Source organism: Lytechinus pictus, chromosome 5, assembly GCF_037042905.1.
Source record: "Lytechinus pictus isolate F3 Inbred chromosome 5, Lp3.0, whole genome shotgun sequence".
Lineage (NCBI taxonomy): Eukaryota > Metazoa > Echinodermata > Echinoidea > Temnopleuroida > Toxopneustidae > Lytechinus > Lytechinus pictus.
In genome coordinates this window covers 40,696,228-40,720,573 of record NC_087249.1, presented here as the reverse complement: position 1 = coordinate 40,720,573, position 24,346 = coordinate 40,696,228, and the positions used below count along the sequence as shown (strand labels likewise).

The following is a 24,346-nucleotide window of genomic DNA, read 5'->3' as shown; positions in this document are numbered from 1 at the left end:
TTTTGCCTTTTTTATGATCAGAATTAAGTCTGGAACGATTTCCATTGAAAAAAACAATAAAAAACAAAAAGTAAAAAAACAGGGAAATACATAAGAAATTCATAAAACAATAAAATACATAAGAAATTGATTTCCAAACCGAAGTTTTTTTTTAATTTCGATTGTTAAGAATGCTACAAAGAATATTTTTTCCAAAAAATTAGCATTCTAGGAGCTTTATTTAGTGAATTAGAGCACAAAGTATGATTTATGCATAAATTAGCATTATTAATTCATATAAACTAAAATCTCATTATTTTGGAAAATGTTACCATACAGCCTTGTAGATTACATCTCACACTACCAGCATGCAAATTTTTGCGTCGCTCGCGAGATCTTAAGGGGGGTCCATAATGCCCCCCCCCCCCCCCCCCCCCCCCCCGGGAATGACAAGAATCAAAATACCCTGGGAGATTTGGGTTAAATGTAGCCTCAAAACTGCTACATTCTGTTGTGGACACTCTTTTTAAGCATGTTTATCAAATGTGTATTTAAAAAAGATGGCAATATCAAATTTTTTCTTATGTATTTTTTTTTTAAAATCTCTTACATATTTCTTTGTTTTTTACTATGTTTTTATTGTTTTTTCAATGGAAATCTTCGGCAACACTTTCAGTCATAAAAAACATGAAATCTATTGGTTTTACTCAGTAAGAATAAAAAATTATGCTTTTTCTGAATTTTGGCTACATACAGAATTTGCATTAGAGTTGTACATGAAATCATGTATTTGAGCAATTTTTGGTCTGACATGCTCTTACAAATGTTACATGTACCCAACATTGGAACCGCATACCCCCACGTCGCGAATTTGGTCTTTTAAAGTTGCGTGAGACGCCAAGTAATATAAAAGGTCAGCGAGCGGCGCGGTCGAGATATATCGGGCAGCGAATTCATCGCAAAAAAAATGTTGAGGGAGGGCTGTTTTTGCCCCTCCCCCAGGCTTCGATAGGGTTAAATCTAAATATGAACAGTTACATCTTTGAAGAGAGGGAGAGCCTGATATGGAGTTGCCAAGGCAGTAGCGCTGCACACATACCAAGATAATAAAATTTTAACCCTGAGACCCCAAGCCCCATGACATGTGTTTTTTTTTTTCTCTCTATCATTAGGCATTGGAACGGTTCCAGTGGGTCGTGTTGAGACAGGAACAATGAAACCTGGCCTTGTTGCTACTTTCGCCCCTGCTAATATTACCACTGAGGTGAAATCTATCGAGATGCACCATGAATCAATTATGGAGGCTATGCCAGGTGACAATGTTGGTTTCAATATCAAGAACGTCTCAGTGAAGGAAATCAAGAGAGGTATGGTCTGTGGAAACAGCAAGGACAACCCTCCAAAAGAAGCCCAATCATTCAACGCACAGGTATGTGGATGATTATTCAGGAAGATGTTCATTTCGACTTCTGGATCAATTTGATAATGACACATCACTTTCGATTTACGAAGGTACACTGCCATCAACTTCATCCATTTGTCAGAACTTAAAACATCCAATGCAAATTGTGTATTTGGCCAAAATTCTTAAATGTATCATTATTTCTGGAACGATCTGGAACGATTTCCATCGAAAAAACAATAAAAAACAAAAAGTAAAAAACAATGAAATACATAAGAAATAAAAAAAACAATAAAATACATAAGAAATCGGTCTTGGTATCAGAATTTTTTTTATTCACAATTGTTAGGAATGCTATAAAAAATATTTTCACCCAAAAATAGCATTCTAGGAGCTTTATTTAGTGAATCAGAGCAAAAAGTATGATTTCATGAATAAATTAGCATAATTAATTCATATAAAATAAAAATATATGAATTAAGTGAAATTTACCAATGCAACGGTGTAGATACCTCATTCTCTACCATCATGCAAATTTTCGTTGTGATCGCGCAATCCACGGCTGAGATCTTAAGGGGGGCCATAATGCCCCCCCCCCCCCCCCCCGGGAATGACAAGAATCAAAATACCCTGGGAGATTGAGGGTTAAGGTCAATAAACTTGGGCCATGTTGGGGTAATTGTTGAATTGCCATCATAACTTTGAAAGTTTATGGATAGAGTGAATGAAATGTGGACATGGGTGTAGTTGACAAGTCTCAAGTCACCGTTCAAATGTCATTTATGGTCAATGAACGTGGTATTATGTCATTATATGAATGGTGTTTTTGTGAATGATTATTTTATAGTAGTTTTCAAAGTTAGCACTGCTGCTATATTAAATCGCGTAATGCAGGCGAGACTGCCAGAGGCGTTCCACTTGTTTTAATTTTCAAAGATAATTGTGAAAGTATGTATCCCTTTCATGAAGCCCATATAATGGGTATCGAGTATCGGCTAATGGATGAATGTCATTTCACCAGTCACTGGGCAAATGTTAGGGGCCATGAAAAAAACACAAATCTTAGGATTTTGAATTTTCGAAGATAATTTTCAAATAATCGGTCAGTACATATATTTGGATATCATGGTTAACAGCTATGATATTGGATAAGGATCAGAGCAGTTTTCTTGGATAAGAATTGATAACTTGTTAATAAAAAAAATCACATGGAATGAAACTTGTGAGATGGTTATTGAATATAAAAAATTATATTGAATGAAATAGAAACTTATTATTGTCTCGCCTGAACAAAGTTCGGCAGAGACCTAGTGATCACTTCCTTTTGGTCTGTTGCAAAAATGTTACCGGTAGTTTTTGTTCAATGTGCTCTCGTTTCTTTCTTTTTGCATCAATTATTTTCACACTTGGTACATGTGATTTTTGGTTAATTCGACATCTGTGTCCATGAGGATGATGGGGTCAAAGATCAAATGATATGAGGTCATGTCCATCCTTTTTTGTCTCACCTGCGAAGCAGAGTGAGACCATAGGCGCCACTTTTCCGGCGGCGGCGGCGTCAACACCAAATCTTAACCTAAGGTTTAAGTTTTTGAAATGACAGCATAACTTAGAAAGTATATGGACCTAGTTTATGAAACTTGACCATAAGGTTAATCAAGTATCACTGAATATCCTGCCTTAGTTTCAGGTCACATGTCAAAGGTCATTTAGGGTTAATGAACTTGGACAATGTTGGGGGAATCAACATCAAAATCTTAATTGTCATAACTTAGAAAATATATGGACCTAGTTCATGAAACTTGGACATAAGTTTAATCAAGTATTAATGAACATCCTGCTTGAGTTTCACGTCATATGACCAAGGTCAAATGTCATTTAGTGTCAAGGAACTTTGGCCAGATTGGGGCTATCTGTTGAATTACCATCATAACTTTGAAAGTTTATGGATCTGATTCATGAAACTTGTACATAATAGTAATCAAGTATCACTAAATATCCTGTGCAAATTCCAGGTCACATGATTAAAGGTCAAAGGTCATGTAGGGTCAATGAACTTTGGCCAAGTTGGGGGTATTTGTTGAATTACCGTCATAACTTTTAAAGTTTATTGGCCTAGTTCATAAAACTTGGGACATACGAGTAATCAAGTATAACTGAACTTGTGAATTGCAGGTCACATGACCAACGTCAAAGGTCAATGCACTTAGGCCATAATGGGGTATCTGTTGAATTACCATCATAACTTTGAAAGTTTATGGATCTGATTCATGAAACTTGGACATAAGAGTCATTAAGTATCACTGAACATCTCGTGCGAGTTTCAGGTCACTTTACGAAAGTCAAAGGTCATTGAACTTTGGCCATTTTAGAAGTAATTATTAGATTGCTGTCATAACTTTCAAAGTCTATAGTTATAGTGTATAAAATGTGGATATAGGGGTTATCAAGTATCACTGACAAGTTTTAGGTCACATGATCAAGGTCAAATATCATTGAACGTAGTATTGTATCATTATATGAATAGTGTTTTTTGTGAATTATTTTATAGTTGTTTCTTTTTCAAAGTCGGCACTGCTGCTATATTGAATCGCGTAATGCAGGTGAGACCGCCAGAGGCATTCCACTTGAAAGTTTTTGTTCACCTTGCTCTAATTTATTTCTGCATCAATTCTGTTCATCCTTGGCACATATGATCCTCAAGTAATACCACATGTGAGCCCATGAGAATGATGGGGTCAAAAGATCATATAGCACACTTTATTGACCACAAAATCTGGCGAGACTGAACCACTTTGTCGTCATGCTGGCACATTGACCAAAAAAATGTCTTTCTCCCCCCCCCCCCCCCCCCCCCCCCATCCAGGTCATTATTATGAACCACCCTGGGCAGATCCACGCTGGCTACCAGCCGGTTTTGGATTGCCATACTGCTCATATTGCCTGCAAGTTCTCCAGCCTCCTTCAGAAGATTGACCGTCGATCAGGCAAGGTACAAGAGGAAAACCCCAAGTATGTCAAGTCTGGTGATGCCGCTATTGCTACATTGGTTCCTTCCAAGAAGATGGTTGTAGAGTCCTACACAGAATTTCCTCCTCTTGGTCGTTTTGCTGTCCGTGATATGAAGCAGACCGTCGCTGTGGGTGTGGTAAAATCCGTCGAGAAGGCAGAGGCAGCAAGCAGCAAGATGACCAAGTCTGCTCAGAAGGCTACAAAGAAGAAATAGTAGCCTGAAGCATTATGTGGCATAACAAGATAGGAACATAGCCTTTACAAATTCTCTTCTATTTCGGTTCAGTGTAAATAAGCATTCGTAGTTATGCTCAAAGAAATCATTGAATGTTGTGATGTCCTGGAAATCCTCGGGAAAGGGGGTAATTAACAGTGCTTTGTGCGTTGACAGATTTTTCCTCTTCTGAACATTTGATTTTTTTTTTGGTTAGTGACCTGCTGAAGACATGATTTGGGTTGAAATCCTTTCAGTAAAAAAAAATCTGTAGAATCAAATGAATTCAAGAGTTCGACCGGTCACTATCTACAACTGATCTTGATTTATTTTGAATCCCCGTAATTCAGAATATATTATTTCGTATTCTTTGAGTAACAACATTCAATCAGACGGTGCAACTTAACACTTTAATAAGAACTATCAGATATGAAATACCTTTTTAAATGTGTCTTAAACAGGTGGGCAGTCAATGTATACAAAATAAAAAATACCAATGTATGTTCTACCCATTTACCTGTTTTTAGCATTACTTTGATTTCTTGAATGTAATACCAATATCGGTATCGATATTTTAGTCTCCATTGACCATTTTTTAATCATTCCATCTTTTAAAAATAATTAACAAAGTTTGATAAGCAGTTTAAGACACATTTTAGGAGTCCTCTAACATATCAGCCTTTTTCCAGTTATATACGTTCAAAATATTAATTTTACTAAGAATCCAGAGTTCGAATTTCAATTTCAGCTCTCTTTGACGTTACAATCTGGAAGATGTTGAAACATCACCAAGATTCATGACCTGCTAAATATCGAAAATGTACGAAGGCAATTTCATCAAATAGACATGACATTTTATTGTTTTTGTAACTATTAATTTGTGTCATAAAATTTGGCAAAAAATTGTTGCATGATTTTAATCCAAGTGTCTATAAACTGTCTTATAATGTCTTGTGATTTGTGTCCGTTTACACCACATTGCCCATAACTTATGTTTTCCATTTGCTTTCCCTGTTTTTTTAGGGTTCATATAAGATTTCCCCACTATGTTATGTTTCTTTACAATGCCATAGGGCCTTTCAGAGGAAGGGAAGTGGGCCAACCAGTTGATTATTTTCGATTCACCATGCATATTTCAACTACGGTATTGATGCTGTAAGAGAAATAAAAACAAATTGTATGAGTAATTTTTGGTGTATTTTTATGTGTCTGTCTTTTACGTCTAGTTTTAGAATAAGAATTAAGAAGAAGTTTAGAATTTGAAGTCATGTTATCTGGGCCTAATGGTATCATAGCATATGGAAAACTTCTATTGAAATGTCAATTACCCCACTGGAGTAAATGGTTTCGTACTACAAAGGGAGTTGGTATATTGCGAGCGCATAAGGTTGTTTTCTCTCATGGGCTTCGACCATTTTACATTTAAGGTTCCAGTTTGATATCAAGATTGAAGTTTCCGGAAATGTTTATGCATTCCTTGGCTTCAAGGGGGGGGGGGGGTGTGAATAGACTCATTTTCATATACACTGAATGTTCATTCTCTTTAAAAAAAGAAAGAAATATGGATATAAAAGAATATGGGTCATATTGTTTGTTTGAAATGCCACCAAATGCATCAAACATGGGATTTACCAATCACAAAAAATTCTCATTAGGACAAATGAACATCTGATAGAAAGAACTCGAGTGAGCTCGTAGAAAGGTTGGGTTTGAAAGAAACTTGTGGAAGTGGTGAAGAGCGAGTGTTTTGAGCTGGATGGGGCAGATGTTGAGGAAGGATGGTGAAACTGAGAAGATCCTAGGATGTAGATGTGAGCGGAAAGGATGCAGCTATCTTTGTCTGATGAAAAAGACTATATCTGCGCAGTGGCGTAAAATGATACAAGTCGATCGTCTATTCTAGACAGTAGCTACAGTCTCCGCCTAGATTAGAGGGTAGTATGAACGAAGAAGATGGAGAAGACTGGAAGTAGTGGTCACAGTGTGAAGCTGGAGATGGGATATAGTTTCAACCATTTGAGGACCAGGCTTTTTGCGATGTATTTAGGGACCCTTTGGGGGTGATGCACCCCCCTTCTGATCTTTGGAAAATTTGGCATACACATGCTTTTCAACATTAACTGCAAGCCAGTATTAAAAACATAATTATATGCATTTGCAAATTAACAATTTTATTTTTTCTTGAGAAGTCACCTTTGTACTTATTTATTTTCAAGGGAGCGTGTAGCGACCAAGCAAGACAATTTTTGAATATGAATAATAAATGCTTTCACAGGTGTACCGATGATGCTCCCCCCTAAGTTTTCATGACCAAGAAAAAATGAAATAGAATGGTGAAATATGATACTTCCTGAATATGAAAACTATCACACAAATTTGATTTTGTATTGAAATGGTCAATTTTTGCTTGCTTCGCTGCTCGCTACTTCTCTTATATATTTCTTTTGCCCCCTTAAGTTCTTGGCTCATTACGCCACTGACGACGTGAGTAGAGTACTTCCTCATTCATAATATGCCTACATATAATTGCTTTGGGTCAATGTCTTTTTTTTTTTTGGGGGGGGGCTGAAACCCCCAAAGCACCCCTCCCCCGAATTTCTGCCAACAAATGGGTTTCGATTGGTGTTCATGGTTGGTGGGAAGTTGGGTGGGGGGGGGGGGGGTCATCAGTGCCATAACGAGTCTAAAGTTTTAAGGGGTCAAACATTGTGTAAAGGACAAATTTATAACTTGAGCTGCTAGCGAAGAGAGCAAGCAAAAAGTTGACCTTTTTAACTGATACACTAATCAGATTTTTAAAATAGATTTTGACGTATGTATACAAATCTGATCTGATCTCGCCCTTTTCTTCTTTTTTTTTTTGGGGGGGGGGGGGGTGGGCTTCAAGCCCAACTTGTACGCCAACCTTTTTAATTGAAATATCAAATTTTATGATAGATTATGACACAATATTAAGAAAATCATATTTCACTTTCTATCGTTCCTTTTATTTCCTTTCCACTTTTCTTTTCTTTTTAATTGAAGGGGGGGGGGCACAACATAAGGAAATAAATGATGTTCCTATAAAAAATTAGCATTTTAGCCGGGCATTTTAAATTAAAGCAAACTTGATTTCATGCATAAATTAATTAGCAATGAGATTTTTTTGCAGAATTTGATCTTATATTTTGTGGTTTAAAGACAGTGTGTGCCCCTTTTTTAATCGTTTTGAACAATTATCCCCCAAGCGATCATTACCTTTTATCATCCGAGCACTGAAGACCCACCCCTACTATACCACCAGTAAATTGCCAATTCCTTTCTGCCAACTTGTTCACTCATCACATGGTCTAACTTTATTTAGTCTAATGCCATGCTGTCCATCAACGTAAATCATTTAACAACCATTTAGTCCAATAATCACTTGACGAAATGGCAATGTAATTAGAACATGTGGATAGTGGATGAACTGATGGTAGACCAAATGATAGTAGACGAGTTGGAAATTGAACTGGCATTAGACCAATTGAAAATCACCATCACCAACCCTCCTTTCTATCCCGGCTGGCCTCTTCTTGAACTCCTCTTTTGTACTCTCATCTCCTTGTCTTATGTCCCTTTTCTTTTTAGCACAGGGGCTGCAGAACATTATTATCATTATTATTATTATTATTATTATTTTTTTTTTTTTTGGGGGGGGGGGGGGTGAAAATGCATGCATTTTAGTACGAAATTACTGAAAAAATACCCCCTCCCCCGGTTTTGCAGCCCCGGCCTGGAGCATCAAATATGCAAGAAATGCTCGGGTTAGAATCAGGCTGGTGTGAATTTCAGGTTGAAAACCTGATTTATTTTGTGTCGTACACCACCATGAGTGGAACTAGGATTGACTAAAGACAGGCACCATGAATAATATGTGCAATATAAAGGTAAATGCACCCAACACATCAGTCCACCCCCCCCCCCCCTGGATCCACTTAAGGGAAACGCCACAATCACATATGATTCATTTTACGATTTACAAGAGATTTGTTTTTGTACTGTGCTTGCATTTTATTATAATTCTTAAGTTGCCATTTTTGGTCCTTTCCTGCAAACTGCTGTGGGGTGGAAGCATGACCAAAACTAAAGCTGGAAAGCATACATCCTGCATTTTCAAAACTCTAGTGGATTCCCTGAAAATATTTCACTAGCGTGTTTTCGCCCAGCGTCGTACGACGCTATCTACGACGTAGAACGATCTCTTGGTTCGTGCGTCCGTCGCGCTCAACTCTCGCTTGTAAGCAGTTTCGCAAATCGCTGAACGCGGCCGGATCGACCGGAAGTACGTAGACTGCATGACGTCACCACTACTAGGGAAAATCCCGCGCCCGCGCTCTATGAACTGGCTGTCGGCGCGCGCTTGCTCGCTCTACAAGCGATCTGATTGGCTGTTGACGGCTGTTGACAAATCCTACGTTCTAATGCGGACGCCCGCTAATTTGCGGAAGAACCATCCGTGATTTGAGCTCAAGAACGCTCGGGCCTCTGTTTCCATGGAAGTTGGCGATTTTTGCACACGACCCTTACGTTCTACGTCGTACGACGCTGGGCGAAAACGCGCTATTGACACACCAAAACGTAGATGGAAGATCTTTTGTATTTACTCCAAATACTTCCAAATATCTGATATTTTCATAAGAAGTCCCAGAGGTTAATGGAAAACAAATAAACATATATTACAAATATACTGAAAGTTTCTGAGTGCAATAATAGACCATGTATAGGTTAATTGTGCAACACTTCATGAGGTGTAAGATGAAATTATCTCGGCTACGCCTCAATGAATGGATCATTCATTTCATCTTACAACGAAGGAAGTATTCTATCAATTGCACAAAATAATGATAATAATTACTTGTATGTGTTTATATGATACTAAATTGTAGAACCTGGCATTTCACATTTATGAATTTGGAAGCAAAAGTGAATGCAGTGCAAGCGTGCGGTTATCAGCATACTTTAGATGTAGCGTTGGTGGTCTCAGCGAGCGTATAATGGACAAGTATGGATCCAAAATTGCATGAATGACGACATCAATTTCAAATAGGCTGAATGATCAATATCATGCAACCAATCTTTCTACCAATATGCCATGTAAAACCCAGAATCTGAAAGTACAGTAACCATGGCAGTGACACGACATTTGCTCCTGCGACAATTGCTCCGGTCCTAATATCTCAGAGGACTGTAATAGAGGTTTTGGTTCAAAATACATGTAATATGAAGATGAGGTTTAGGGTTTATTTAGTTTTGGAGATTGGGTTTTATCTTTGGGTTAATTAACGTGCAGATTTTCCATCGACGCAACTGTCCTTGGAGCAAATGTCATGGAACCGGCGTGTCGAGATGCAGAATGTAGACATACAATCCACATCCATTCCACAATCTGTGACTGTGGAATGTATGGACACTATGATCATCTTCAATCGCTAATTCTCTGAATGTCGCATTTCAATTTACATTAAATCATTGAAAACCTGGACAATTTTAAAAAACCACAATTATTTTTATTCTACTTCAGTATCAAAGTCAGTCTATTCTATAATATATAATGGATAGGAATTGTCTACATAAACTGAGTTCCAAAGGACTTCACAAGGGAATTGCGTAAATTCCACTCGGTCAAAATGAACAATATATGTACACATGCTAGCTGTGACGAAGTAGTCCTCACAGTAAAATTATATTCTTTCTAAATGATAGGTGTGTACCTAAGATTTAAAGTATGCATGTGAAAGTCCTAATAGTATATACAGTAACCCATTTCACATGCCAGAATTTACGTTCTTGTCCTTGATACGTCAAGGGAGGGATAAACATTCATTACCCCTGTCTGGAAAAACACAGTTTATGTAAGAAAGTACTAAACTGCCATTGGTCAGAAAGAGTTTCTCTTTACAAAACTTTAGTTCATTTCCAGACACTTATGCAAGATAGCCCTATAGTATCATTGGCCAAAAGTGGTTATTCTTTGTAACTCTTTGTATCCATCTCCAGACAAGGAACAACTTAACTTATGTAAGGGACTCCTATGATGTGATTGGTCCAAAGAAGTTTCGTTATGTATTTCTTTAAAGGCACCTCCAAATGCTTATGTAAGGTGGTAGTGTGAGATGATTGGTTCCAAGTAGTTTCTCTACGTATACCTTTATCTCCACCCCAAGCTAAGGAATATTATAACTTATATAAGTCAGTCCTGAGCCTTGATTGGCTAGAGTAGTTTATGTAATTTCAGACAAGGAGAAACATAGGGTAGAGAATTCTCTATATATTCCTTTATATATTTTTATGTAACAGTGTACATTTATGTAACGGTACGTTATAAGTAGTGGAAGGAAAGTGACTTTTAGTCAGAAGATAGTATAGCTACGAAAGAGAGGGAGACGTATGTCTCAGAGCTGGTATTTTATTGCGCTTGTGTTGAAATATATACACATGTGCGTTGAAGATTCATCTTGAAGTCTTGAACCTGTAATAAAATCAACTTCTTCTCGCAAGCTTTTAGTCACGGGTATTTCTTTGCGTCAAGGCGAGAATATACTTCAGCTTGGTTTCGTGACACTAGCTTAATATTATTTATTATATCCCTCTTATGAATATTCATGAGTATTCTAGATAAACGATTGGTCAATTCGTGATCATGTGACAAAGTATAATTTCAATAGGAAAACACATCGCTGAAATTAGCTCCGTATAGTTTTCGATATACTTTCATGGGCAGAACTGCGCATGCTCATGCTCGATATTTTCTCTCAACTTTGAATTGCGCATGCTCCCTGACTTGACACAGATATCGATCATTCGCAAAAAGTAAATAAAGTAAAATACAAGCTCTCGCTCTAATTACCGTACCGACAATCTGAAAAACAACGGTGGAATTGGGTCTAGATTACAATGCTGAAAATCTAATTCCAAAGGCTATTCATACAGGATCCTTTAATATGGAATAAACATACCTAACAAGGTGAGTCAAGATCCGATACTAAATTTTAGAGCATAAATTTTGACTGCGCGTATTTATTTTGAGTGCCACTGCAGCAACGGCCAACGCAGCGCAGCGGACCTCTCATTAAGTGTAGTCGGGTAGAAGCCGCGCGCAGCCTACCCGGGAACTGTCTAGCATTATCTCGACAGGCTTAGAGTAGGACGAGGTCCAACAACGTTAGATTTGGCCTAGATCGGTTAAACATCGGCAAGGACTATAGGCCCACAAGTTAAAGAGGGATATAAAACAAATATATCAGGCGTTTCTTTCGAAAGCATAGTGGGAATTATTAATCCTCGGTTGGACTGGCAATGTAACTATTTTTCCCTCGGGGCTTCGCCCCTTGGGAAAAATAGTAATTGCCAGTCCAACCTCGGATAAATAATTCCCACTATACTTTCTCAAAGCCTGATATATTTGTATACTAAGCACACATCAGTAATTAAGAGATTGGTTCAATCACAGAGGGGCTATAGCCTCTCTGTGATTGAACCAATCTCTTAATAATCGACATATGGTTAGTAAAGATTATCGAGGCTAGCCTGTGTACAAATATTTTTTTTCATTTTGACAGTGAAATTTGTGTAGTGCCCTTGTAAAGTTTGATCAGTTTCTTTTGGAAACCAGTTTATATTGGCCTATGAACAATGTGAAGGGGAAATAAGAAATAAAACTAAAATGGTGGTTAACAACTGGCATGCATATCTTGATACTGTCCAAAAGTCTGTGACGATATGACTATACCTCATGTGATTTTCTGGTCTCGTTTCATGAAGACTTATTACTAGTATATTAACAAATGAACAGTTTCTATAACAAATTTACAATTAGCCAATCAAATTGAAAGATTTCAGTAGCTTTAACTTTTAATGCAAATCTGTTTTTTGAACAGGTTTTATAAAAACGGGCCTTTGTTCGTAAGTTAAGAGCGACTTAAAGGAGAATGAAACTCTTGGAGCAAGTTAGCTTTTGTGAAAGCAGAAAAATCAAAGAATAATATCAACAAAAGTTTGAGTAACATAGGAATAGCAATAGAAGAGTTATGAGCATTTGAATGTCGAGATCACTAATGCTATGGAGATCCTCCCATTGGCAATGCGACCAAGATCTATGATGTCACAGATGAACAACTCTCCCCTTTTGGACACTGAAAATATACCCCAAAACATATCTTTTTGCTCATTCTAATCATATGACAAACGATTCATCAATGATATAATGTTGTGAAACCTCTGTACTTGTCCTCTCATAAAGAGAACACCTCACCTTGTGATAGACTCTATAAAAGTGAGAATATAAGTGAAATAAGTACTAAAGTAATGAGGGAGTTGTACGTGTGTGAGGATTGGAGGATCTACATGGCATTAGTGATCTCGACATTCAAATGCTAATAACTTTCTTATTATTCATTCAATCTTCCTCAAACTTTCAACAATACGTTTCTTTGATTTTTCTCTTTGATATGGATTCAGCTGGTTTCAAGGGTTTCAATCTCCTCTAAACCAGTTTTGTATGTTTTCTCGCCATAAGATTCAAGATTCTTCAGTCTTTTCCTTTGACAAGTGAACATGAAGAATTCCCTGTAGAAATTCTTCTCTGGCATCTGGGATCGTTTCACTTTATACCAGTTTTCGACATTTCTCAGCACAACATTTCAGATTTTTTTAGTCTTTTTCTTTGGCACGTGAACATGGAGAATTCAAATTTGAAACTCTTCTCTGACATCTTGGATTCTTTTCCTTTACACCAGTCCTCGCTGTTCTCTCGCTATGAGCTTTCCATGAATGAGGATCATCCTTTCTTGAGAAATGTCCTGGTGTCATTCTGTTCTTGTCTTGCGAGGCTTCTTCTGGCCGCTCACAGTATAACCCCTTGTGATGTATTTGCATTTTATTATCCTCTTTACACTCAACAACCAACTCTGTTCTCTTCAAACTATCTTTGTGTTGCTTCTCAACACGAGAACTTGATCGGTGTTTGTTGCCTGAGATGACCCCTCTCAATGTGTTTTTCAAGAATACTTTGTTGGTGCTGGTCTGTCTCTTCTTCCTGTTGAAAGAACAGGAGAGGGTTGTACTCCGGGCTGAAAATATTTATATCTAAATAAATAAAGTAAATTCACAGAGCAAAATGCCCAAAATTTAATCAAAATCTGATAAAAAGGTTATTGAATTTTAAAGTTTAGCAATATATTGTGAAACCAGTTACATGTATGTACATGTCTTCATGAATATTCATTAGGTGGGCTCATGATGTCACATCACTTTCCCTCTTCTTATGTTATTACATGAGATCATAATTATTTCATTTTATTTTACATTGTGTGAAAAATGAAATAAGTTGCAGTGCATCTAATGCACTAAATCAGTTGTCATTTCAATTTTTCTTGTTCTTCAAGAAAAAAATTGAAAGAACCTAATTTCATATAATGAAATACAAAAGAACAAGTGGGGATATGACATCATCAGTTTGCTCACTGAATATTCATGAAGTCATGCCTAGGACTGTTTCACTGGAATGATGCAAATCTTTAAAATGCCATTACTTCGTTATTCCTTGTCCGATCTTGGTCAAATTTTCAGTGTTTTGTTTGTTCGACTTATCTTTATCTGTTCAAAAATCAAATTATTTTCAGCCTGCTGTACAGCTTTGAACAAATCATATTGTCACAATACGGATTATTTTCAATTCATAGTAATGTCAAGTGGGAAGGGGGCATATTTGCCCTTTTTTCTCTGATCTTGCATCCATATTTTCAGCAGCAATCGGAGTGTACACATTCCTTCAAGAGCAAAGACCCTTCAACTTCGATTTAGATATGCCCAATACTCTCTCATAATTTGCCAACTGAAAGTTGTCGCTTAACTACCTTCGTCATGTATGTTCTTGAGAATTATCCGTGTTCCTTGAAAAAATGGCTGGCATGTCGGGTAAATTGCCAACTCGTTCACTCACCACATGGTCTACTTTCTTTTAGTCTAATGCTATTATGTCCCATCAACATTTCGTCTAACAACCAATTGGTCCAATCATCACTTCGTCCAATCACCATTTCGCCTATGACCATTACGTCCCATAACCAGTTGGTCTAACATCCATTTCATTTTCATTCATTTTGCACAATTAACACTTAGTCCAATTATACCAAATGGTATATAGACAAAAAGGCTATTGGACCAATTGGTTATTATACAAAATGGTGAGTGGGCGAATTGGCAATCAGACCATGTGGATGAACTGATGGTAGACCAAATGATAGTAGAAGAGTTGGCATTAGACGAATTGGAAATAAAGCGCATGTACATGTGCAAAGAAATAAAGGTTTTTCGCTCAGCAGAGGATTATATAATGGTGAGTAAGCCATCTAACTCTGAATATAAATGACCAAACCTAAGAAGTTCATGTAGAAATCAAAAGAGCGGACAATAAATTACAAGTGTATCCTTTGCTCTGATGTTAGGAAAACTAATGAGGAAAAATTTAGGAAACTACTGTTCTTGCTATTTTGACAAAAACTTCATGAGTCCTTTTTCATAGGACAATATATTTCTCTCATTACGAAATGCTCTATACGCCAGAGAACAAAAGTCCCTTAGAACATGTGTCAAGACTGAATTTACATGAAGCAATAACTTGTAACACGTGCAGAAGGTCATTCACGTTATGAGGTAAGACGAAGAAAATAGTTCATTTTATTAGATGGACTGCTTTTCATAGTATTCTTGGATCAGCACCACAATACAGTCTTTCATTTATCAATTACTACAGACCAAGTAGGTGTTTGCGCTCATCCACTTCTGGCTAACTTGTTATTCCAAAAGTTTCAAAAACAATGGAGGGAAAGATCATTTGCTTATATGCTTCCACTTCGTGGAATAGCCTTCCTGAAGACATAAAAAAAATGTACCTCTGTTGAGACTATAAAAAATCTTCTAATTTTTTTTTTTTCACTCTTAGCTCTTTTTGCACCTTGGCGCTTTATACATGTATGATGTAAGTCACATTAATATTATCAAACAAAAAAGAATGATTGTTGTTGTCAAGTTGTGTGTAACCTGTAACCATAGACCTATTTTTTTTATATAATCTTATTAAAAAATCCTTATTTGTGGCAATGCATTGCTGTGTCCCCACATTTCTATTTTCTATCGTTGGGATAGGCCTATTGTTTGGATTTACAGTGCATCCCAGAAAAAAATGAAACCATAATTCAGTGTATTTTTTTTGCCATGATAATCATAAAAAGATATGTTCCCCCTCTTTCATTTGAAGCCTATCTTAATGATCATAATGCATACATGACTGAGAAAATTACATTATTAAGTGAGTTTTTCTTGCTTTTACTGCTATCTATTTGGAAAACAAAATTCATAACTTAAATATCCATTTTTTTCTTATGTGTAAAATATGACTGAAGGATGGTCACAAAAAAAAGTGGAATGGTAAACATGCTTGATTTCTTCCTATTTGACTGATCATTGAAAAACAAGCATTTCTAACAAAGCAGCAAGCAATGGACTAACAGTGAATGTATGGTAAGTTTGATTTTGTGGTTGGATTGAATGTAATGTTTGGATTCTTTCTAACTTATAAAAAACATTGCTTAAAATGGTTAGATGAGGCAGGGGGAGGGGAATGTTGGATGGGGGTGAACCACTTAATAACAACCTTCCGAGCCAAAAAGGTGTTCATCTTTATACTTGTAAAAAGTGATGTACCCCTTTTCTGTTATGTCCTGCCCAGTGGCGTAACAGGCGGGGGGGGGGGGCACGGGGGCAAGCTGCCCCCCCTGGCGGAGCTCACCGGGAAAATTAAAAAAAAACGGGAAAAAGAAAAAAAGGGAAAGGAAAGAAAAAAAGGGAAAGGAAAGAAAAAAGGGGAAAGGGAAAGGAAAAAGAAAACTAAAAAAAAAAACATAAAAAAGGGAAAACGGAAAGATAACGGGAAAAGGAAGGAAAAAAGAACAAGTGAGAAAGAACAATTCGCCCCGATATACAAATACATTAGCATGATTAGTAAGACAGAGAAATAAATTAAAGATGACAAAAAGGCAAACAAAAGCGGGAAATAAAGGCAGAATGGAATTAGCCAAAATCTAAATTGGAAAATAAAGAATAGGGACAAGATAATGTACACTACCGGGCTGCCGAGGATTGAGATAACGAGCGGGAAGAAAAATGGATGGTATATAGCATAATGTCCTATGAAAGTCTATCATAAACTTGCTAAATCTCCAAAGGCTCTTTCCAAGAGTCAAGACCCCGTGCAGTGGGGGCCCGGGGGGGGCACTCGACCAAAAAAGTGGTAGGGGTGTGCCGCGGGCGAGGCAAAAAACGGGGGCCTTGGAGCGGGCTTATTGTAAAAAGGAGGGTCCTCGGAACGGGCTTCGGAACTACAAATGTTTGTGAAAACGGGGGTCCTCGGAACGGATCTCCGTATCTCTGTGAGTGCGTATGCATCCCTATGGAACGGGCAATCGTGCATGACGCAGCTAGCGCGGCCTCTGCCGGGTACGCTCGCGCTTAGGCGATGGTCGAAAAGCGCTCTACGGCCGCTTATCAATGCGACCGGAACGGCGTAACGAAAAATATGCGAAGCTTTGGAGCGGATTTCTTTCTTCTTTTTTCTCGATAAGAAGGAAATGCTATGCCTTGGAGCGGCTTTCTTTGTTCTTTTTCTCAAAAAGACAGAAATGCTATGCCTTGGAACGGAAATTTGAGTGTAAAAATGGGGGTCCCCTCCGCGGCACATACCCACTATGCATTATATACTGAGTGCCCCCCCCGGGAGTGGGGGCTCTTCATCTGTAACCTTTAATGGGTTCTATAACGGGCCCCTATATGGACCCTTCCTGCATTAAGCTTTACGTTGAAGCACTGGCGTACCGGGAGTTGTTCCACAGCCAAGGGGAAATAAAAGAAAATAAAGGAGGCAGCGAAATGAGATGAATGAAAAAAAATGATACGACATGATATTTGTTATAATGATGTAAAAATCTATCACATAATTAGAATTTCATTTTAACAGGCCATTTTTTTTCTGGCTCACTTCGCTCGCTGGCGACTTTTTACAAATTTTCCCACATTTGCTATGGTGTGCCCCTCACAATATTTGGATGATTACGATACACAACTGTATTGAATTTATGTGTTGTGTTAAAGCTATATAAATATACATACAATTTGATTAAAATAAGTGGCCATCTGTAAGGTTTAAAATGGCTTTGATATCAAGTGGTTACGGGGCTCTGCCCTGGACCCCACCCATAAAGCACTGTTATATGGATGAGTTTGGACCATGGCCCCCAAAAGTTCTACAACCAAACAAAAAAAAATGAGGAAAGAAAGGAAAGTGTATTATATTTTTCTGAATATCACGTTAAAATCTATCTTCATGTTAGATTCTCATGAAAAGGTGATTTTTTATCTCACTCGCTTCGCTCGCTCAGGACCTATATTAAGCTACTTCTTGCCAGAAGCGCCATACTCGGCCCCCTCGAGCATATAGAGCTTCGCCCTGATGCTCACAATCATAACAAAAATCCTGTTCACCGTGGCGTACAAAAAAAGAGAGAAAAAAGGAAAGAGAGGAGGGTGAAATATTATGATATCATCTTTTTAACATTATGTCAAAATCTATCACAAAATTGGATTTTTGCAATAAAAATGTCAAAAATTTTTGCTCGCTCGCTTTTATATATATATATATATTTGCCCGATACGCCATATCGCCCCCTAAAAATTTTTGCCTTATGACGCCATTGCCTGTTCCATGATATGACCGGGAAATTTTTGGCTCTTGCCCCCCCTGGCCACCGACCCCTGTTACGCCGCTGGTCCTGCCCACTTCAAACATGCCTGTCGCCCCTGCAAAATGTAGCGTCAAATGAAATGACTGAGAGGAGTTTGAGATACGAATTATCAAAATTATTACCAATGTGTAATTCTATTCCCATAGGCATAGACTCCAGCGAGAGAAAACTCACGATATTAGCCTTCAATCAGTTGGCTGTCTATGACAATAAAGGGTTTTCCACACCGGCGGCCCCAACAGCATTCACCATTAGCTTATTGTTGGCTACCTGTTTTCAATAAATCATTGAATAGGTAGAAATCAAGCATGATTTAATGCAACTTTTCCTCGGCCATGCGTCATTCATATTTAATGCATAAGGCCTCATATGGAAGCGGTAAATATAGATATTTGATTTATGAACATTGTATTCCAAACATAGATAGCAGTAAAAGCAAGAAAATCTCTCTCAAAATCATAATTTTCTTGTGGGAATGAAAATTTGGTAGCACCACTTTCTATTGTTCGAACTCAGTCATGCGTACATTATGAATGTTGAGAAGGCCTTTAAATGAAAGACGAGAAAAATATTTTTCCAATGGGATACATCGCATGAAGCAAATTTATGATTATGACAGCAAAAACTTTCACTGAATTACACTTTTTCTTCTGGGATGCACTGTATACCAACTGTTTCTGCTTTGGATAGGGAAGAAAACAGAATAGAGCATTTTTCAAAATATTTCTTTATGTTTGCTAGCATCATCAACTTACCAGCCATAAGCTCCCATAGTTGATGCTCTTTCTTTTCCCCTTCCTGCCTCCTGAAGCAATTCTTGGGCAGCAAGTCTGAAAAAAAAATACATTCCATCACTATAGCAGTGAATGTACAAGGGAATTTTAAGATATTGTATTTTAGAGTTAATGAGGATTCAGGGGGACCTTTCTAACACAATACTGTTGTCACCCAAGTCATACAAGATAACTTTGAATTTTACTTATAAATAGTTGTGAAACAAAATCTATTTAAGTTTGTGTTTCAATTAATAAAATTTTCAAGAAGAGATTTATCGAACAAGGAGTACAAGATTGACTAAATCAGAAATGTGCATATTCTTTAAGATCTGCTAACACTCGAGTAGTCTGAAAAAAATTCCTTAAAATGCTGGTTACGTTAAGTAATGTGTAAGCTAGCAAAAACCCCCATTCCACAGAGAGCAAGACTTCTGAAAGACTGCTGTAAGACCAAGACACTTGCTTGATCTTTCAAAGGTCTTTTAACAAACTTTCAAAGATCTCCGAGGTCTTTCACGATTCCTGATGGATCTTTCAGAAGTCTTCATGGTCTCCATGATCTCAAGAACTTTTTGAATCGGTTCAAAACAGTCTTTCAGTGGTCTTACAGGAAAATAGTCTTTTGATGGTCTTTCTACAGTCTTTCAGTGGTCTTTCGATTAGCTTTCAAAGTTCTTATTAGTCTTTCCATGATCTTTCGACAGTCTCTCAAGATTTTTGCAGATATCACTGTAAGACTCATCAGAGATCATTGAAAGATCATTGAAACACCAGGCAAAGTCCATGGAAAAAGTTCACTTCTTGCATAAAAGATCTCTGAAAGATCTCTATAGGACTAAGTACCAATCACTTTTTCTGAGTTCTTTGAGGGGTCTTTCTGAGCCATTCCACAGAGATGACAAATTTCAGTGATCTTGGAGACTGCTGTAAGACCTTGCCAATTGGTCTTTCAAAGGTCACAAAAAGGAGAAACAAGAGAGTAAGGGGAGGGGGTAGGATAATGAGGAAGGGGGAGGGTGACAAGGAGGGGAAGGGAAGGAGAAGAGGGGGAAGAGGAAGAGAAAGAGGGGGAGGAGGGAAAGGGGAAGAGGAAGAAGAGAAAGAAGAAAAGGAGAAAGAGGAGGAAGAAGAAGAAGTTCTAAGAGAAGAAGAAGAAGGCAGAGGAGGAAAAATATATATAACAAACACTCAAAAACTAAACTAAATAAATAAGTCAAAAGAGGGAAAATACGTAATATAAAGTTTTTTTGCACCAGGCAAAACTTACCTATCAAGTTCGCTATCTTCCATATTTTTCTTGTTTGAAAGAGATGCTTCTTCAGTGCAACTTGTAATCCGCCAGAATTGTAGCTACCTATGAGCAAACATTTCAATTTGATATAAACAAATGGATATAGTTTACATACCAGTCACAAGGGAAGGGGGGCAAAGGGCGGACGGCACCAAAATTATAAGGCAGGCTATATTCTTCCCAAAACATTTAAATGGGGTCTAAGGAACTGACTACTAGGTTTTAAACACGAGGTTTGAGGAACTGTGATCTATTGGGCAGAGAGAAACACATGGTTTAAGGAACTGCATAGGCCCTATTAATGAGTATATAAACCCTATTTACCACAATTACACATGTGCATAATTTCACAGACCTGTGTTGTGGATGCTCCAATTTTGTCGATCCCGATTCCTTATGTGGCTGAAATTCAGGCCAAGGATTGATAAGATAGATATTCGGCAAAAAAGTCTGACAAAATTTGAGCTGAAATTATTTTCCTAGCATCGCCAGATCGGCCGATGCGAAACTGTATTAACACTCTAAACCTGTCATTGACATTAGAACGTCCAAAATATACACTACGTCGGCCTAGAATCTTATTATACTAGCACAATTAGCTATGCATGAGCATCAATTCTCTCCGTATTTACCTGTACGTACATACCTCCTCACGACCGAGTCAAAGGTCAAGTCACTGTGTTAACATGTGGAAACTGCAAACGAGGGAATCTTCTGGTAAGAAAATTTTAAATTTTCACCTTTTCTTTTTGTTCTTTTTTAAGGCACTTACGTGCATTTAGAGTATAAAGGCTTACGAATTGGAAAAATTACATGTTTTCCCAACAATTATTGTGGCAAAGATAGATTTCCTAGGGAAATCCATCTTTGTTTTGATGTCTCCTCGCTGAGGACCGTATGGGCAGGGTGTCAAGGCTCCATGATGTAAGTATAGTCTAGATGTCAAATTATATTTTAAAAAAAAACCTCATCAAGGAGTCCTCAAGGCTACTAGGTCAAGAAGACTAGAGTAGAGCCAAATTCAAGATTTTGAGTGCTCATGACGAAAAACTTCCATTTGAGAACACTATACCCCAGTTTCCCTTCTCATCAATTCTCTTCTCCAAGTACGACAAACTCTAACTGCCCCAAGCAAGCAATTTAAGTATCAAAACACCTGTTTCTTGACGTCGGTCCGAAGATAACACAACAGCCCGGCATATACAGTCACAGCAGGGGGCCACACACGATGGGATGCATGCGCAGCGCTGAGCTCGGTTTCTGCAAAACATGCCGTCATTTTTATTCGCTTAGTCCGGCTTACTTTCCTTATTAAGAGGCTGATTTTCTTCGTTCGAAATTGAAAATGGACTAACATTGGATTACTGAATACAATATGCCTTTGAAAACGTGATTAAATATCGAATACAATAATTTCATTCCGAAGGTCCTACTACAGGCAGAGAAGCCTTACGTAATAGCACAGCTGTTGTTTATCTTTTGGTCCTTTGCTCAATGCTCATATACTGGCATGTGGAGGTGAAATTGAGACAGCGGGGATTACCCCTGGATTACCTGGCCAAGCGCGGTTGATAAGGGCTTGGAAATGATATTTGGGAGATCCACATGAAAAATGGGGTATAACACCGCAGTTTGCAATCTGAACTGCGGTCTTTCTCCAAACGGGGGTTTGACGTAATGTCTGGAGACTAACGTATAGACTAGTACTAGTAGAAAAGTCACTCATTCAATGAACAAGGTTATATGATATTAGTTACCTTGTTCTTAGACCAAAAGCTTCAGTCTCTGTATTTTGGTTGTTCCGCTGAACTACGTTGGCTCCACTCACCATACATAGACTGAAGGGGATGGGGCCCCGTACCTACAGCCAACGTATAGTGAACTAGCGTTTTATAGATCGCGATTTAAAACTGTTTTTTAAGCAAAATTGAAAGTTTCATGGTTTCCATTATCAGGGAAATATAAATAACTTAAGTAATTGCATACCTTGGGCCGGAGTTATTGAAAAAAATCCTCTGGATGATTGAGAAATCTGTCATCTAAGACATTTTCACCTGACCTGACGGTTTTTCTTGCAAGTTGCCATCTTGAATGACGTCATTATCGTTATTAACTTAATGTCTCGAATCGATATATCGCGATTATAACTAGTACTAGTACTAGTATCGTTTATCTTCGGTTTCGTTCGCATATGGAGCAGATCGTATAATATCGAAAGCAATATCGATATCACATTCGTGATTGTTGACGTTCGTTTGTAAATATTTTATAGTTTGGCTGCCATTTTGACCATTTTTATCGTGTTCAACCCAATTAAACATCGGTAAAGTATATTTTTCATGCCTTTTTCATCTATATCGTTTAAAGTATGTAAATATTGAAATATCAAGGTTCAAAAGTTTGTTGTTTATACATCCTTAGATTGTAAATTCGATGTGTAAAATTACATCAAACTTTGGACTGTGAATTGACAAAAGGGAGGGAATGAGAACACATGCGAGCCCACACGTACACCCTACCGTCGGTAAATGGGGATTACAGTAAAATGTCAGAAATTGTTGAATAAATCCCCAGAAACGACGGTTATTCCTGTCTACCTTGTTCTCTGTTACTACTCCATGTGTGGCAAAATAAGGTTGGCAATGTTTGGCTTATTTTCTCTTTTTCTTTGGGACAAATGCTTGATATTTTTACACTGTCAGTTTCCATTACACTTTACAGCTATTCATCATAAATATTATAACTTGGTCTTAAGTAAATTTGATTCTTTAAATTATTTTTTCTTAAAAATAGAGATTGAAAAATGACAATTATCTTGCCATATTAGTAATAGTATTACTTTCCACAAGAGGGCATACACAAAATTATGCCCAAAATTCAAGTTTTCAAGCGCTCTGGTGAATACCGTACACAAATTACGGTACCGGTACTCCCAAATTACTAATAAAAAATAAATTGCAACTGTATGGAAATTAGAATTTTTGGTCACAAAAGTGATATTTTAATGTCTGAACTTTTAAGTGTGTGCTGTGTACTGCATTGGGCATTGGCTTACCATAGATCTAGTACAACAAGTAACGTTAGATCTAACGTTAGATTCCACAGGCAGGGTGATTGCAGTGAACAAGTGGCAGGCTCTCAGACTCAGTCACGCGCCGCGCCGGCTCCGCCGGCGTGAGAGTCTGCCTGGGTTAGCACCACAGTAAATTAATGGTGTGGGACAAAGGTAAAACTAAAGACTCAAGTCAAACAAACGCTCTTTATTTTTCGCCGATTAAATTACAGACCCCCTCTTGTTCTCTTTTACAGTAACTCCCACATTTTTAAAGTACATTAAAGTACGAATGACATGTTCTTTTACCAAATGGAAATACACTGTCAGTCATCGCATAATCACGACAAGGACTTCTCAACTCTGCGCTGTTCGTTCGTGAAAGCAGACAAATAAGTGAACGCAGCTGACTATATAATTTCAAGCACGTCGCGTCATAAGTACAAGTACGGTACGGTATACAGTCCGCTTGAAACTTGTCAGCTACGTTCACATGGCCTACATGTAGCCTGTTCCAACATAAACTAATGCAGACCTTTTGGAGGGGGCGAAGATGCCGCCCGACCCCACTCCCCGATTGGAGGGGCAAAAAAAAAGTAAAAGAAGGGGGTAGGGAAGAAGGGGAGAAAAGGATGGGAAAAAAAGATAAGAGGAGCCAAAGTGAATGATTCTTTTTTTAATGAGATTCTGCTTTACTGACATGACTGAGGAAAAAAAACACCTCGGTATAACATGGCCGGGGGACTAAAGTATCCTGTTTCCAATCCTGCCCGCGGTTCGAGTTTTAATTATTTTTTTTCACC

The 24,346-nt window shown here is 37.8% G+C and overlaps 2 protein-coding genes across 3 annotated transcripts in view; one reads left to right on the top strand and one right to left on the bottom strand.

Moving 5' to 3' along the window:
• Positions 1-5,794, top strand: part of LOC129261990 (elongation factor 1-alpha-like) — a 28,144-nt gene extending 22,350 nt beyond the window's left edge. For both annotated transcript variants that reach the window (XM_064100388.1, XM_064100389.1), the window contains exons 6-7: positions 1,152-1,408; positions 4,248-5,794. In XM_064100388.1, coding sequence (XP_063956458.1) covers positions 1,152-1,408; positions 4,248-4,607 — 617 coding nt within the window. In that variant the 3' untranslated portion in view covers positions 4,608-5,794. The remainder of the gene's footprint in view (positions 1-1,151; positions 1,409-4,247) is intronic.
• A 6,667-nt stretch (positions 5,795-12,461) lies between these two features.
• LOC135154301 (protein POLR1D-like) lies at positions 12,462-23,974 on the bottom strand. Its single transcript, XM_064100390.1, has 4 exons — positions 23,853-23,974; positions 20,468-20,554; positions 19,180-19,254; positions 12,462-13,662 (listed from the first exon to the last, which is right to left on the bottom strand). The coding sequence occupies exons 2-4, from the start codon at positions 20,488-20,490 to the stop codon at positions 13,278-13,280; spliced, it is 483 nt and encodes a 160-aa protein (XP_063956460.1). The 5' UTR covers positions 20,491-20,554; positions 23,853-23,974; the 3' UTR covers positions 12,462-13,277.
• Between the last annotated feature and the right edge of the window lie 372 nt (positions 23,975-24,346).